Source organism: Staurois parvus, unplaced genomic scaffold (genome assembly GCF_062004578.1).
Source record: "Staurois parvus isolate SC_StPar_1 unplaced genomic scaffold, SC_StPar_1.0 ptg002006l, whole genome shotgun sequence".
NCBI classification, from domain to species: Eukaryota; Metazoa; Chordata; class Amphibia; order Anura; family Ranidae; genus Staurois; species Staurois parvus.
Genome location: NW_028319802.1, coordinates 62,426 through 76,869, shown reverse-complemented (window position 1 = coordinate 76,869; position 14,444 = coordinate 62,426). Strand labels below are relative to the sequence as shown.

At 55.4% G+C, this 14,444-nt stretch overlaps 1 protein-coding gene across 3 annotated transcripts in view; it reads left to right on the top strand.

The window, feature by feature from the left end:
* The first annotated feature begins 5,188 nt into the window (after nucleotides 1-5,188).
* LOC149433047 (radial spoke head 1 homolog) overlaps nucleotides 5,189-14,444 on the top strand; it is a 35,041-nt gene continuing 25,785 nt past the window's right edge. For all 3 annotated transcript variants that reach the window (XM_089664711.1, XM_089664710.1, XM_089664709.1), the window contains exons 1-2: nucleotides 5,189-5,316; nucleotides 12,431-12,544. In XM_089664711.1, the coding sequence (XP_089520837.1) occupies nucleotides 5,263-5,316; nucleotides 12,431-12,544 (168 nt within the window). In that variant the 5' untranslated portion in view covers nucleotides 5,189-5,262. The remainder of the gene's footprint in view (nucleotides 5,317-12,430; nucleotides 12,545-14,444) is intronic.

Genomic DNA, 14,444 nt, shown 5'->3' with positions numbered 1-14,444 from the left:
CAGAGACTGCGGACACAGTACAGGAGATGACCAGAGACTGCGGACACAGTACAGGGGATGACCAGAGACTGCGGACACAGTACAGGGGATGACCAGAGACTGCGGACACAGTACAGGAGATGACCGGAGACTGCGGACACAGTACAGGAGATGACCAGAGACTGCGGACACAGTACAGGAGATGACCAGAGACTGCGGACACAGTACAGGGGATGACCAGAGACTGCGGACACAGTACAGGAGATGACCAGAGACTGCGGACACAGTACAGGAGATGACCAGAGACTGCAGACACAGTACAGGAGATGACCAGAGACTGCGGACACAGTACAGGAGATGACCAGAGACTGCGGACAGTACAGGAGATGACCAGAGACTGCGGACACAGTACAGGAGATGACCAGAGACTGCGGACACAGTACAGGAGATGACCAGAGACTGCAGACATAGTACAGGAGATGACCAGAGACTGCGGACACAGTACAGGAGATGACCAGAGACTGCGGACATAGTACAGGAGATGACCAGAGACTGCGGACAGTACAGGAGATGACCAGAGACTGCGGACATAGTACAGGAGATGACCAGAGACTGCAGACACAGTACAGGAGATGACCGGAGACTGCGGACATAGTACAGGAGATGACCAGAGACTGCAGACATAGTACAGGAGATGACCAGAGACTGCGGACAGTACAGGAGATGACCAGAGACTGCGGACACAGTACAGGAGATGACCAGAGACTGCAGACACAGTACAGGAGATGACCAGAGACTGCGGACACAGTACAGGAGATGATCAGAGACTGCAGACACGGTACAGGAGATGGACCAGAGACTGCAGACATAGTACAGGAGATGACCAGAGACTGCAGACACAGTACAGGAGATGACCAGAGACTGCGGACACAGTACAGGAGATGACCAGAGACTGCGGACATAGTACAGGAGATGACCAGAGACTGCGGACATAGTACAGGAGATGACCAGAGACTGCAGACACAGTACAGGAGATGACCAGAGACTGCGGACACAGTACAGGAGATGACCAGAGACTGCGGACACAGTACAGGAGATGATCAGAGACTGCGGACACAGTACAGGAGATGACCAGAGACTGCGGACACAGTACAGGAGATGATCAGAGACTGCGGACACAGTACAGGAGATGACCAGAGACTGCGGACACAGTACAGGAGATGACCAGAGACTGCGGACATAGTACAGGAGATGACCAGAGACTGCGGACATAGTACAGGAGATGACCAGAGACTGCGGACATAGTACAGGAGATGACCAGAGACTGCGGACACAGTACAGGAGACGGTCAGAGACCTACAGATGACTGGTGCCCCATGTGAGATGTCTCTCCTCCCATCCATACAACTTCTAGGATCCCGCCCAAAGATTCCCCTTCACCAGCCAATATGGTAAGATAAAAATGCCCCCAGGGGCCCCACAACAAGAGCCAAAGGGCCCTATGCAGTCTCGGGGCCACTTGTTGGGCAGCAGGGTCTGAGATCAGAAGAAAAAGATCTGAAAGTTCTCCATAGTACACCACCTACAAATAACGGGACACTCCGACCAATCAGAAAGGCGGGTCCCCCCTTGATGTCCTGCGGCCCATTGGCTGGGCCTCCTGTAGATCCATTGATTATTGGTATATCAGGGATATTGATGGATTAGCCCTCGTTATCTGACATTGTGTGGGAATGTCCTACCGTGTCTTCTCTCTCCCCGGATCGGTGATTCTCTCGGGTGGATCAGGCGTAGAACAGGACGACTCTGCAGCTGCCAAGTGACTAAATCTGACACTTCCCCGGGGACCAACGATCATTTGCATGTTTAACTGTCACTTTTTATACTCTGCAGGAAATATTACGTAACTCCAGATCACAGACACAATCCCCACCCAACTCTTCTCCCTTCCAGATTCTTCCACCGGTCAGGCTTCTCCCCATGGTATTGGTACTCACCAAACCACGTGAAGGCTGACCATAGAAAAGTGGGGTGACCATCCTATGTTCTGGTATAGGAGGACATTTGAAGGGGGAGCTCAGCACACAGTTCGGACCCCAACAACCGTCTATATCAGCCATTGTCAACTAGGGTGCTGTGGAACCCTAGTGTTCCTCCAGAGGTTGCTAGGGGTTCCTTGAGCTGTGGCTGATTGACCTCCTTATGGAGTCTGCATATTTCCAGGACCAACCCCACTTACCAATGCCAGAGGCCCGACACGATCCCCACATAGATGTCCCACCTAACTCTTCTCCCTGCCAGATTCTTCCACCGGTCAGGCTTCTCCCCATGCTATTGGTACTCACCAACCCACGTGAAGGCTGACCATAGAAAAGTGGGGTGACCATCCTATGTTCTGGTATAGGAGGACATTTGAAGGGGGAGCTCAGCACACAGTTCGGACCCCAACAACCATCTATATCAGCCATTGTCAACTAGGGTGCTGTGGAACCCTAATGTTCCTCCAGAGGTTGCTAGGGGTTCCTTGAGCTGTGGCTGGTTGACCTTCTTATGGTGCCTTCATAGTTCCAGGACCAACCCCACTTACCAATGCCAGAGGCCCGACACAATCCCCACATAGATGTCCCACCTAACTCTTCTCCCTGCCAGGTTCTTCCACCGGTCAGGCTTCTCCCCACGCTATTGGTACTCACTAACCCATGTGAAGGCTGACCATAGAAAAGTGGGGTGACCAGGCTTGGCATCCTATGTTCTGGTATAGGAGGACATTTGAAGGGGGAGCTCAGCACACAGTTCGGACCCCAACAACCGTCTACATCAGCCATTGTCAACCACGGTCCTTTGGTACCCTAGGGTTCCTCCAGAGGTTGCTCATGGTTCCTTGAGCCCTGGCTGACTGACCTTCCATGTTAAGGTGTCTGCATACTTCCACCACCACTTACCATAGTCAGCAGCCTGACAATTTTCTTTTTAGACGCGATCCCCAAATAGATGTCCCACCTAACTCTTCTCCCTGCCAGGTTCTTCCACCGGTTAGCCTTCTCCCCATGGTATTGGTACTCACCAACCCATGTGATGGCTGACCATGGAAAAGAGCGGTGACCAGGCCTGGCATCCTGTGCTCTGGTATAGGTGGATGTTTAAAGGGGGAACTCAGCATGCCGGTCAGATGACCAACAATCTTCTACATCAGCCATTGTCAACTAGGGTGCTGTGGAACCCTAATGTTCCTCGAGGTTGCTAGGGGTTTCTTGAGCTGTGGCTGATTGACCTTGTTATGGTGCCTTCATACTTCCAGGACCAACCCCACTTACCAATGCCAGAGGCCCGACATGATCCCCACATAGATGTCCCACCTAACTCTTCTCCCTGCCAGGTTCTTCCACCGGTCAGGCTTCTCCCCATAGTATTGGTACTCACCAACCCATGTGATGGCTGACCATAGAAAAGAGTGTTGACCAGCCTTGTCCTCCTGTATGGGTGGATGTTTAAAGGAAGCCACTCAGCATGCCGGTCAGATGACCAACAACCTTCTACATCAGCCATTGTCAACTAGGCTGCTGTGGAACCCTAATGTTCCTCCAGAGGTTGCTAGGGGTTTCTTGAGCTGTGGCTGATTGACCTTCTTATGGTGCCTTCATACTTCCAGGACCAACCCCACTTACCAATGCCAGAGGCCCGACATGATCCCCGCATAGATGTCCCACCTAACTCTTCTCCCTGCCAGGTTCTTCCACCGGTCAGGCTTCTCCCCATAGTATTGGTACTCACCAACCCATGTGATGGCTGACCATAGAAAAGAGTGTTGACCAGCCTTGTCCTCCTGTATGGGTGGATGTTTAAAGGAAGCCACTCAGCATGCCGGTCAGATGACCAACAACCTTCTACATCAGCCATTGTCAACTAGGCTGCTGTGGAACCCTAATGTTCCTCCAGAGGTTGCTAGGGGTTCCTTGAGCTGTGGCTGATTGACCTTCTTATGGTGCCTTCATACTTCCAGGACCAACCCCACTTACCAATGCCAGAGGCCCGACACGATCCCCACATAGATGTCCCACCTAACTCTTCTCCCTGCCAGGTTCTTCCACCGGTCAGGCTTCTCCCCATGCTATTGGTACTCACCATCCCACGTGATGAGATAAAGGCCGGAGTTAGGGGCCTCTCAACGTGATGTAGCCAGGCGCCATGATGTGAGCTGATCCCAGGAGGTCTACCCCTGGGGTTGGGTTCCTCTGGGCGCCTTGAATGGGGTCACCGTCCTGCACATGGGGCACCTTTACTTGGGCCGTGTCCATCAACGCCCCGGGACAAGGCTAGGGTTGCTTTTGGGGACTACTCAACCACACAAACCCACCAATAGACACTTACTGGGACTTTGCTTTTTTTACCGAAGACATGAAGCAGAATTCATTTTGGCCAAAATTTATGAAAAAAATATTCGATTTTATTGGGTGCGTTTTATAACGAAAAAGTCAAAAATATCGCTTTTGGTTTTTCAAAATTTTCGGTCTTTTTTTCATTTTGATAGTAAAAAAGAAACAAAAACCCCTCAAATACCACCAAAAGAACGATCTATTTGTGTGAGAAAAAAATGAATCGAATGTCGTTTGGTTGCAGCGTCGCATGAGTGCGCAATTACCTGTTAAAGCGGCGCAGTGCCGAATAGAGAAAAACAATGCCTCGTTCATGAGGTCACGGAGGTCAAAGCGGAGTTCCACCATATTTTTAAGGCCCCCCCTCTTGCTAAACGAATTTTGTTCGGTTTCCTGTCCCGGCCACCTACGCGATGACGTCATTAGGCGATTCCCATTGACTCCTGGGTTATTAGCACCACCCATCCCAGGAGTCTCCGGGCATCGCCTAGTTGTTGATTGACAGGCTGCCGTAAAAGCGGGGCGGAAGCTGCTATGGCAACCTGCAATCAAACACAGCTCGTCCTGACTGCGCAGGCGTAAAATAGGAAGGTGCATGCTGGGTAGCCGGCTGCACCGATATCCCAGGAAACAACGCGTGGGCTTCAGATGCCCACAGTATCAATGGCCGCCGCGTGCTTACCTAGACTTGCAAAACACCCCAACCAATCAGCGCCCGGAGTTTATAAAAACACCTCCCGAAAGACATGCGCTGACCAATACGGTACATCACGTGTCATCGTTGGCTTCATATACCGGAAGTCGGCTTCTCCATGGCGACGCGTGCTGTGGGCGGGTCCGGTGTCCATGGAGACAGTAGTACACAGAGCAGCGTTCCGTACAGACAGTCCGTAAAGAGAGAGGTGAGAGGATGTCCGACCTGGGATCAGAGGAGTTCGAGGAGGAGCAGGAGGCCGATCTGGGGGTGAGCTGTGTATATACCGTGTGCACGTCATCATCACACCCTAATGGGGGCTCTGTGTGTCCCCCATAGGAAGATCCCATCATCACCCAGAGGGGAAATCTCCACCGTGGGGACACCCAGGGATCCCTTCACTTCCTGTTCTCACTGTGGGACAGGAAGTGACAGGAAATCTCTACCACGGGGACACCCAGGGATCCCTTCACTTCCTGTTCTCACCGTGGGACAGGAAGTGACAGGAAATCTCCCCCACGGGGACAGTCAGGGATCCCTTCACTTCCTGTTCTCTCCATGGGACAGGAAGTGACACGGAAATCTCCCCCACAGGGACACCCAGGGATCCATTCACTTCCTGTTCTTACCATGGGACAGGAAGTGACAGGAAATCTTTCCCTCAGGGATCCCTTCATTTTCTGTTCTCACCGTGGGACAGGAAGTGACAGGAAATCTCTCCCACTGTGACACCCAGGGATCCATTCACTACCTGTTCTCATCATGGGACAGGAAGTAACGGGAAATCTCCCCCACGGGGACACCCAGGGAACCCTTCACTTCTGTTCTTGCAGTGGGACAGGAAGTGACACGAAATCTCCACCGTGGGGACACTCAGGGATCCCTTCACTTCCTGTTCTCATCATGGGACAGGAAGTAACAGGAAGTCTCCCCCACATGGACACCCAGGGATCCATTCACTACCTGTTCTCACCGTGGGAGAGGAAGTGACAGGAAATCTCTACCACGGGGACACCCAGGGATCCATTCACTTCCTGTTCTCACCGTGGGACAGGAAGTGACAGGAAATCTCTACCACGGGGACACCCAGGGATCCATTCACTTCCTGTTCTCACCGTGGGACAGGAAGTGACAGGAAATCTCTACCACGGGGACACCCAGGGATCCATTCACTTCCTGTTCTCATCTTGGAACAGGAAGTAATGGGAAATCTTCCCCACGGGGAAACCCAGGGATCCCTTCATTTCCTGTTCTCACCGTGGGACAGGAAGTGACAGGAAATCTCCACCTGGACACTCAGGGATCCCTTCACTTCCTGTTCTTACCATGGGACAGGAAGTGACAGGAAATCTTTCCCACAGGGACACTCAGGGATCCCTTCACTTCCTGTTCTCATCATGGGACAGGAAGTAACAGGAAATCTCCCCCACGGGGACACCCAGGGATCCCTTCACTTCCTGTTCTCATCATGGGACAGGAAGTAACAGGAAGTCTCCCCCACATGGACACCCAGGGATCCATTCACTACCTGTTCTCACCGTGGGACAGGAAGTGACAGGAAATCTCTACCACGGGGACACCCAGGGATCCATTCACTTCCTGTTCTCATCATGGAACAGGAAGTAATGGGAAATCTTCCCCACGGGGACACCCAGGGATCCATTCACTTCCTGTTCTCATCATGGGACAGGAAGTAACGGGAAATCTCCCCCACGGGGACACCCAGGGAACCCTTCACTTCCTGTTCTCACCGTGGGACAGTAAGTGACAGGAAATCTCCCCCACCTGGACACTCAGGGATCCCTTTACTTCCTGTTCTTACCATGGGACAGGAAGTGACAGGAAATCTTTCCCACGGGGACACTCAGGGATCCCTTCATTTCCTGTTCTCACCGTGGGACAGGAAGTGACAGGAAATCTCTCCCACATGGACACCCAGGGATCCCTTCACTTCCTGTTCTTACCATGGGACAGGAAGTGACAGGAAATCTCCCCCACGGGGACACTCAGGGATCCCTTCACTTCCTGTTCTTACCATGGGACAGGAAGTGACAGGAAATCTTTCCCACGGGGACACTCAGGGATCCCTTCATTTCCTGTTCTCACCGTGGGACAGGAAGTGACAGGAAATCTCTCCCACTGTGACACCCAGGGATCCATTCACTACCTGTTCTCATCATGGGACAGGAAGTAACGGGAAATCTCCCCCACGGGGACACCCAGGGAACCCTTCACTTCCTGTTCTCGCAGTGGGACAGGAAGTGACACGAAATCTCCACCGTGGGGACACTCAGGGATCCCTTCACTTCCTGTTCTCATCATGGGACAGGAAGTGACGGGAAATCTCCCCCACGGGGACACCCTGGGATCCATTCACTTCTTTTGCTCTCTGTGGGACAGAAAGTGACGGTAAATCTCCCCCAGGAGGAAACCCAGGGATTCCTTAACTTCCTGTTCTCACCGTGGGACAGGAAGTGACGGGAAATCTCCCCCACATGGACACTCAGGGATCCCTTCACTTCCTGTTCTCACCATGGGACAGGAAGTAACTGGAAATATCCACCACGGGGACACCCAGGGATCCCTTCACTTCCTGTACTCGCAGTGGGACAGGAAGTGACAGAAAGTCTCTACCGTGGGGACACCTAGGGATCCCTTCACTTCTGTTCTCACCATGAGACAGGAAGTGACAGGAAATGTCCCCCACGGGGACACCCAGGGATCCCTTCACTTCCTGTTCTCATTATGGGACAGGAAGTGACGGGAAATCTCCAGCACGGGGACACCCAGATATCTTTTGACTTCCTGTTCTTACCATAGGACAAGAAGTGACGGGAAATCTCCATCGTGAGGGACACTCAGGGAACCCTTCACTTCCTGTTCTCATCATGGGACAGGAAGTGACGGGAAATCTCCCCCCACGGGGACACTCAGGGATCCCTTCACTTCCTGTTCTTGCAGTGGGACAGGAAGTGACAGGAAATCTCTACCCGGGGGACACTTAGGGATCCCTTCACTTCCTGTTCTCACCAAGGGACAGGAAGTGATAAGAAATCTCCGCACTGGGACACCCAGGAATCCCTTCACTTCCTGTACTCGCAGTGGGACAGGAAGTGACAGGAAATCTCTACCGTGGGGACACTCAGGGATCCCTTCACTTCTTGTTCTCTCTATAGGACAGGATGTGATGGGAAATCTCCACCACGGGGACACCCAGGGATCACTTCACTTCCTGTTCTCTCTGTGGGACAGGAAGTGGCGGGAAATCTCCCCCCTGGGGACACCCAGGGATCCCTTCACTTCCTGATCTCTCTGTGGGACAGGAAGTGACGGGAAATCTCCCCCACGGGGACACCCAGGGAGACCTTCACTTCCTTTTCTCTCTGTGGGACAGGAAGTGGCGGGAAATCTCCCCCACGGGGACACCCAGGGATCCCTTCACTTCCTGTTCCCGCAGTGGGACAGGAGGTGACTGGAAATCTCTACCGTGGGGACACTCAGGGATTTATTTCACTTCCTGTTCTCGCCGTGGGACAGGAAATGACCAGAAATCTCCCCCACGGGGACACCCAGGGATCACTTCACTTCCTGTTCTCGCTGTGGGACAGGAAGTGAAGGGAAATCTCTCAGGTGTTGGGGTCTCCCCCCTATGTCTCTCTCAGGTGTCGGGGTCTCCCCCCTATGTCTCTCTCAGGTGTCGGGGTCTCCCCCCTATGTCTCTCTCAGGTGTCGGGGTCTCCCCCCTATGTCTCTCAGGTGTCGGGGTCTCCCCCCTATGTCTCTCTCAGGTGTCGGGGTCTCCCCCCTATTTCTCTCAGGTGTCGGGGTCTCACCCCTATGTCTCTCAGGTGTCGGGGTCTCACCCCTATGTCTCTCAGGTGTTGGGGTCTCCCCCCTATGTCTCTCTCATGTGTCGGGGTCTCCCCCCTATGTCTCTCTCATGTGTCGGGGTCTCCCCCCTATGTCTCTCAGGTGTCGGGGTCTCCCCCCTATGTCTCTCTCAGGTGTCGGGGTCTCCCCCCTATGTCTCTCTCAGGTGTCGGGGTCTCCCCCCTATGTCTCTCTCAGGTGTCGGGGTCTCCCCCCTATGTCTCTCTCAGGTGTCGGGGTCTCCCCCCTATGTCTCTCTCAGGTGTCGGGGTCTCCCCCCTATGTCTCTCTCAGGTGTCGGGGTCTCCCCCCTTTGTCTCTCAGGTGTCGGGGTCTCCCCCCTTTGTCTCTCAGGTGTCGGGGTCTCCCCCCTATGTCTCTCTTAGGTGTCGGGGTCTCCCCCCTATGTCTCTCAGGTGTCGGGGTCTCCCTCCTATGTCTCTCAGGTGTCGGGGTCTCCCCCCTATGTCTCTCTCAGGTGTCGGGGTCTCACTCCTATGTCTCTCTCAGGTGTCGGGGTCTCCCCCCTATGTCTCTCTCAGGTGTCGGGGTCTCCCCCCTATGTCTCTCTCAGGTGTCGGGGTCTCACCCCTATGTCTCTCAGGTGTCGGGGTCTCCCCCCTATGTCTCTCTCAGGTGTCGGGGTCTCCCCCCTATGTCTCTCAGGTGTCGGGGTCTCCCCCCTATGTCTCTCTCAGGTGTCGGGGTCTCACCCCTATGTCTCTCTCAGGTGTCGGGGTCTCCCCCCTATGTCTCTCTCAGGTGTCGGGGTCTCCCCCCTATTTCTCTCAGGTGTCGGGGTCTCCCCCCTATGTCTCTCTCAGGTGTCGGGGTCTCCCCCCTATGTCTCTCTCATGTGTCGGGGTCTCACCCCTATGTCTCTCTCAGGTGTCGGGGTCTCACCCCTTTGTCTCTCAGGTGTCGGGGTCTCCCCCCTATGTCTCTCAGGTGTCGGGGTCTCACCCCTTTGTCTCTCTCAGGTGTCGGGGTCTCCCCCCTATGTCTCTCTCAGGTGTCGGGGTCTCCCCCCTATGTCTCTCTCATGTGTCGGGGTCTCACCCCTATGTCTCTCTCAGGTGTCGGGGTCTCCCCCCTATGTCTCTCTCAGGTGTCGGGGTCTCCCCCCTTTGTCTCTCAGGTGTCGGGGTCTCCCCCCTTTGTCTCTCAGGTGTCGGGGTCTCCCCCCTTTGTCTCTCAGGTGTCGGGGTCTCACCCCTTTGTCTCTCAGGTGTTGGGGTCTCACTCCTATGTCTCTCTCAGGTGTCGGGGTCTCCCCCCTATGTCTCTCTCAGGTGTCGGGGTCTCCCCCCTATGTCTCTCTCAGGTGTCGGGGTCTCACCCCTATGTCTCTCAGGTGTCGGGGTCTCCCCCCTATGTCTCTCTCAGGTGTCGGGGTCTCACTCCTATGTCTCTCTCAGGTGTCGGGGTCTCCCCCCTATGTCTCTCTCAGGTGTCGGGGTCTCCCCCCTATGTCTCTCTCAGGTGTCGGGGTCTCCCCCCTATGTCTCTCTCAGGTGTCGGGGTCTCCCCCCTATGTCTCTCTCAGGTGTCGGGGTCTCCCCCTTATGTCTCTCTCAGGTGTCGGGGTCTCCCCCTTATGTCTCTCAGGTGTCGGGGTCTCCCCCCTATGTGTCTCTCAGGTGTCGGGGTCTCCCCCCTATGTCTCTCTCAGGTGTCGGGGTCTCACCCCTATGTCTCTCTCAGGTGTCGGGGTCTCCCCCCTATGTCTCTCTCAGGTGTCGGGGTCTCCCCCCTTTGTCTCTCAGGTGTCGGGGTCTCCCCCCTTTGTCTCTCAGGTGTCGGGGTCTCACCCCTTTGTCTCTCAGGTGTCGGGGTCTCACTCCTATGTCTCTCTCAGGTGTCGGGGTCTCCCCCCTATGTCTCTCTCAGGTGTCGGGGTCTCCCCCCTATGTCTCTCTCAGGTGTCGGGGTCTCCCCCCTATGTCTCTCTCAGGTGTCGGGGTCTCCCCCTTATGTCTCTCAGGTGTCGGGGTCTCCCCCCTATGTCTCTCTCAGGTGTCGGGGTCTCCCCCTTATGTCTCTCAGGTGTCGGGGTCTCCCCCCTATGTCTCTCTCAGGTGTCGGGGTCTCCCCCCTATGTCTCTCTCTCAGGTGTCGGGGTCTCCCCCCTATGTCTCTCTCAGGTGTCGGGGTCTCCCCCCTATGTCTCTCTCAGGTGTCGGGGTCTCCCCCCTATGTCTCTCAGGTGTCGGGGTCTCCCCCCTATGTCTCTCAGGTGTCGGGGTCTCACCCCTATGTCTTTCTCAGGTGTCGGGGTCTCCCTCCTATGTCTCTCAGGTGTCGGGGTCTCCCCCCTATGTCTCTCTCAGGTGTCGGGGTCTCCCCCCTATGTCTCTCTCAGGTGTCGGGGTCTCACCCCTATGTCTCTCTCAGGTGTCGGGGTCTCCCCCTTATGTCTCTCAGGTGTCGGGGTCTCCCCCCTATGTCTCTCTCAGGTGTCGGGGTCTCCCCCTTATGTCTCTCAGGTGTTGGGGTCTCCCCCCTATGTCTCTCTCAGGTGTCGGGGTCTCCCCCTTATGTCTCTCAGGTGTCGGGGTCTCCCCCCTATGTCTCTCTCAGGTGTCGGGGTCTCCCCCTTATGTCTCTCAGGTGTCGGGGTCTCCCCCTTATGTCTCTCAGGTGTCGGGGTCTCCCCCTTATGTCTCTCAGGTGTCGGGGTCTCCCCCTATGTCTCTCTCAGGTGTCGGGGTCTCCCCCTATGTCTCTCTCAGGTGTCGGGGTCTCACCCCTATGTCTCTCTCAGGTGTCGGGGTCTCCCCCCTATGTCTCTCTCAGGTGTCGGGGTCTCCCCCTTATGTCTCTCAGGTGTCGGGGTCTCCCCCCTATGTCTCTCTCAGGTGTCGGGGTCTCCCCCCTATGTCTCTCTCTCAGGTGTCGGGGTCTCCCCCCTATGTCTCTCTCAGGTGTCGGGGTCTCCCCCCTATGTCTCTCTCAGGTGTCGGGGTCTCCCCCCTATGTCTCTCAGGTGTCGGGGTCTCCCCCCTATGTCTCTCTCAGGTGTCGGGGTCTCACTCCTATGTCTCTCAGGTGTTGGGGTCTCCCCCCTATGTCTCTCTCAGGTGTCGGGGTCTCCCCCCTATGTCTCTCTCAGGTGTCGGGGTCTCCCCCCTATGTCTCTCTCAGGTGTCGGGGTCTCCCCCTTATGTCTCTCAGGTGTTGGGGTCTCACTCCTATGTCTCTCAGGTGTCGGGGTCTCCCTCCTATGTCTCTCAGGTGTCGGGGTCTCCCCCTTATGTCTCTCTCAGGTGTTGGGGTCTCACTCCTATGTCTCTCAGGTGTCGGGGTCTCCCTCCTATGTCTCTCAGGTGTCGGGGTCTCCCCCTTATGTCTCTCTCAGGTGTTGGGGTCTCACTCCTATGTCTCTCAGGTGTCGGGGTCTCCCCCTTATGTCTCTCAGGTGTCGGGGTCTCCCCCTTATGTCTCTCAGGTGTCGGGGTCTCCCCCTTATGTCTCTCAGGTGTCGGGGTCTCACCCCTATGTCTCTGTCTTCCAGGAATATGAAGGGGAGCGGAATGAGGTGAAGGAGCGGCATGGTCAGGGTAAAGCTCGGTTGCCGAACGGTGACACCTATGAAGGGATGTATGAGAATGGGAGGAGACACGGCCAGGTGAGGTCACTTCCTGCATTCATCGTCCGTCCACTCACATGCAGCAATCCCTCCATACAATGTGTGATCCTGAACCTCTGCTGGGAGGTGATCTCTATGGACATTGCACTCCTCCCACATTCCTCCCACACCCCTCCTACATTCCTCCCACACCCCTCCCACATTCCTCCCACACCCCTCCTACATTCCTCCCACACCCCTCCCACATTCCTCCCACACCCCTCCCACATTCCTCCCACATTCCTCCCACACCCCTCCCACACCCCTCCCACTCCTCCTACATTCCTCCCACACCCCTCCCACATTCCTCTCACACTCCTCCTACATTGCTCCCACACTCCACCCACACCCCTCTTACACTCCTCCCACACTCCTCCCACACTCCTCCTACATTGCTCCCACACTCCACCCACACCCCTCTTACACCCCTCCCACACTCCTACAACACCCCTCCCACACTCTTCCTACATTGCTCCCACACTCCTCCCACACCCCTCTTACACCCCTCCCACATTCCTCATACACTCCTCCCACATTCCTCCCACACTCCTCCTACATTGCTCCCACACCCCTCTTACACCCCTCCCACATTTCTCCCTCACTCCTCCCACACTCCTCCCACATTCCTCCCTCACTCCTCCCACATTCCTCCCCACCTACACCTTCATACCTCTGCAGTGGGTATAAAGTCCGGTTTTTGTGTAGCCACTTCTCAGTTCCTTGGGTGTCCCCAAAACTCTTCCATAAACAGTGAGACTTCCCTTTTCTGAAACTACAATAATTTCCACTCCGCCCCCCCGAGTCTGAGAGCAGCTGGAGGGGCGGTCTCTGCTCCCCAATATATTCTGATGTATACTCAGGAGGAGACCGATAACTAAACAAGATACATCGATTCTATACAATGTATGGTACATACACAATACAAAGGAAGGGGAGATTGGGGACCCCACGGGGTAGAGGAGATTGAGGACTGCTCATTGGTGGGATTGGCGGTGGGGGAGGTAGGAGACCCCATGGTGATAGGATAGATTGGGGACCCCACGGAGGTAGAGGAGATTGAGGGCTGCTCATTGGTGGGATTGGAGGTGGGGGAGGTAGGAGACCCCATGGTGATAGGATAGATTGGGGACCCCACGGGGGTAGAGGAGATTGAGGTCTGCTCATTGGTGGGATTGGAGGTGGGGGAGGTAGGAGACCCCATGGTGATAGGATAGATTGGGGACCCCACGGAGGTAGAGGAGATTGAGGGCTGCTCATTGGTGGGATTGGAGGTGGGGGAGGTAGGAGACCCCATGGGGATAGGATAGATTGGGGACCCCACGGGGGTAGAGGAGATTGAGGACTGCTCATTGGTGGGATTGGCGGTGGGGGAGGTAGGAGACCCCATGGTGATAGGATAGATTGGGGACCCCACGGGGGTAGAGGAGATTGAGGTCTGCTCATTGGTGGGATTGGAGGTGGGGGAGGTAGGAGACCCCATGGTGATAGGATAGATTGGGGACCCCACGGGGGTAGAGGAGATTGAGGTCTGCTCATTGGTGGGATTGGCGGTGGGGGAGGTAGGAGACCCCATGGTGATAGGATAGATTGGGGACCCCACGGGGGTAGAGGAGATTGAGGTCTGCTCATTGGTGGGATTGGAGGTGGGGGAGGTAGGAGACCCCATGGTGATAGGATAGATTGGGGACCCCACGGGGGTAGAGGAGATTGAGGTCTGCTCATTGGTGGGATTGGAGGTGGGGGAGGTAGGAGACCCCATGGTGATAGGATAGATTGGGGACCCCACCATGGTAGGATCAGAGGCAGAAGAGATTGGGGACCCCATGGCGGTGGGATGGGAAGCAGGAGAGATTGGTGACTCTACAGTGGTGGGATCAGAGGTAGGAGAGATTAGGGACTC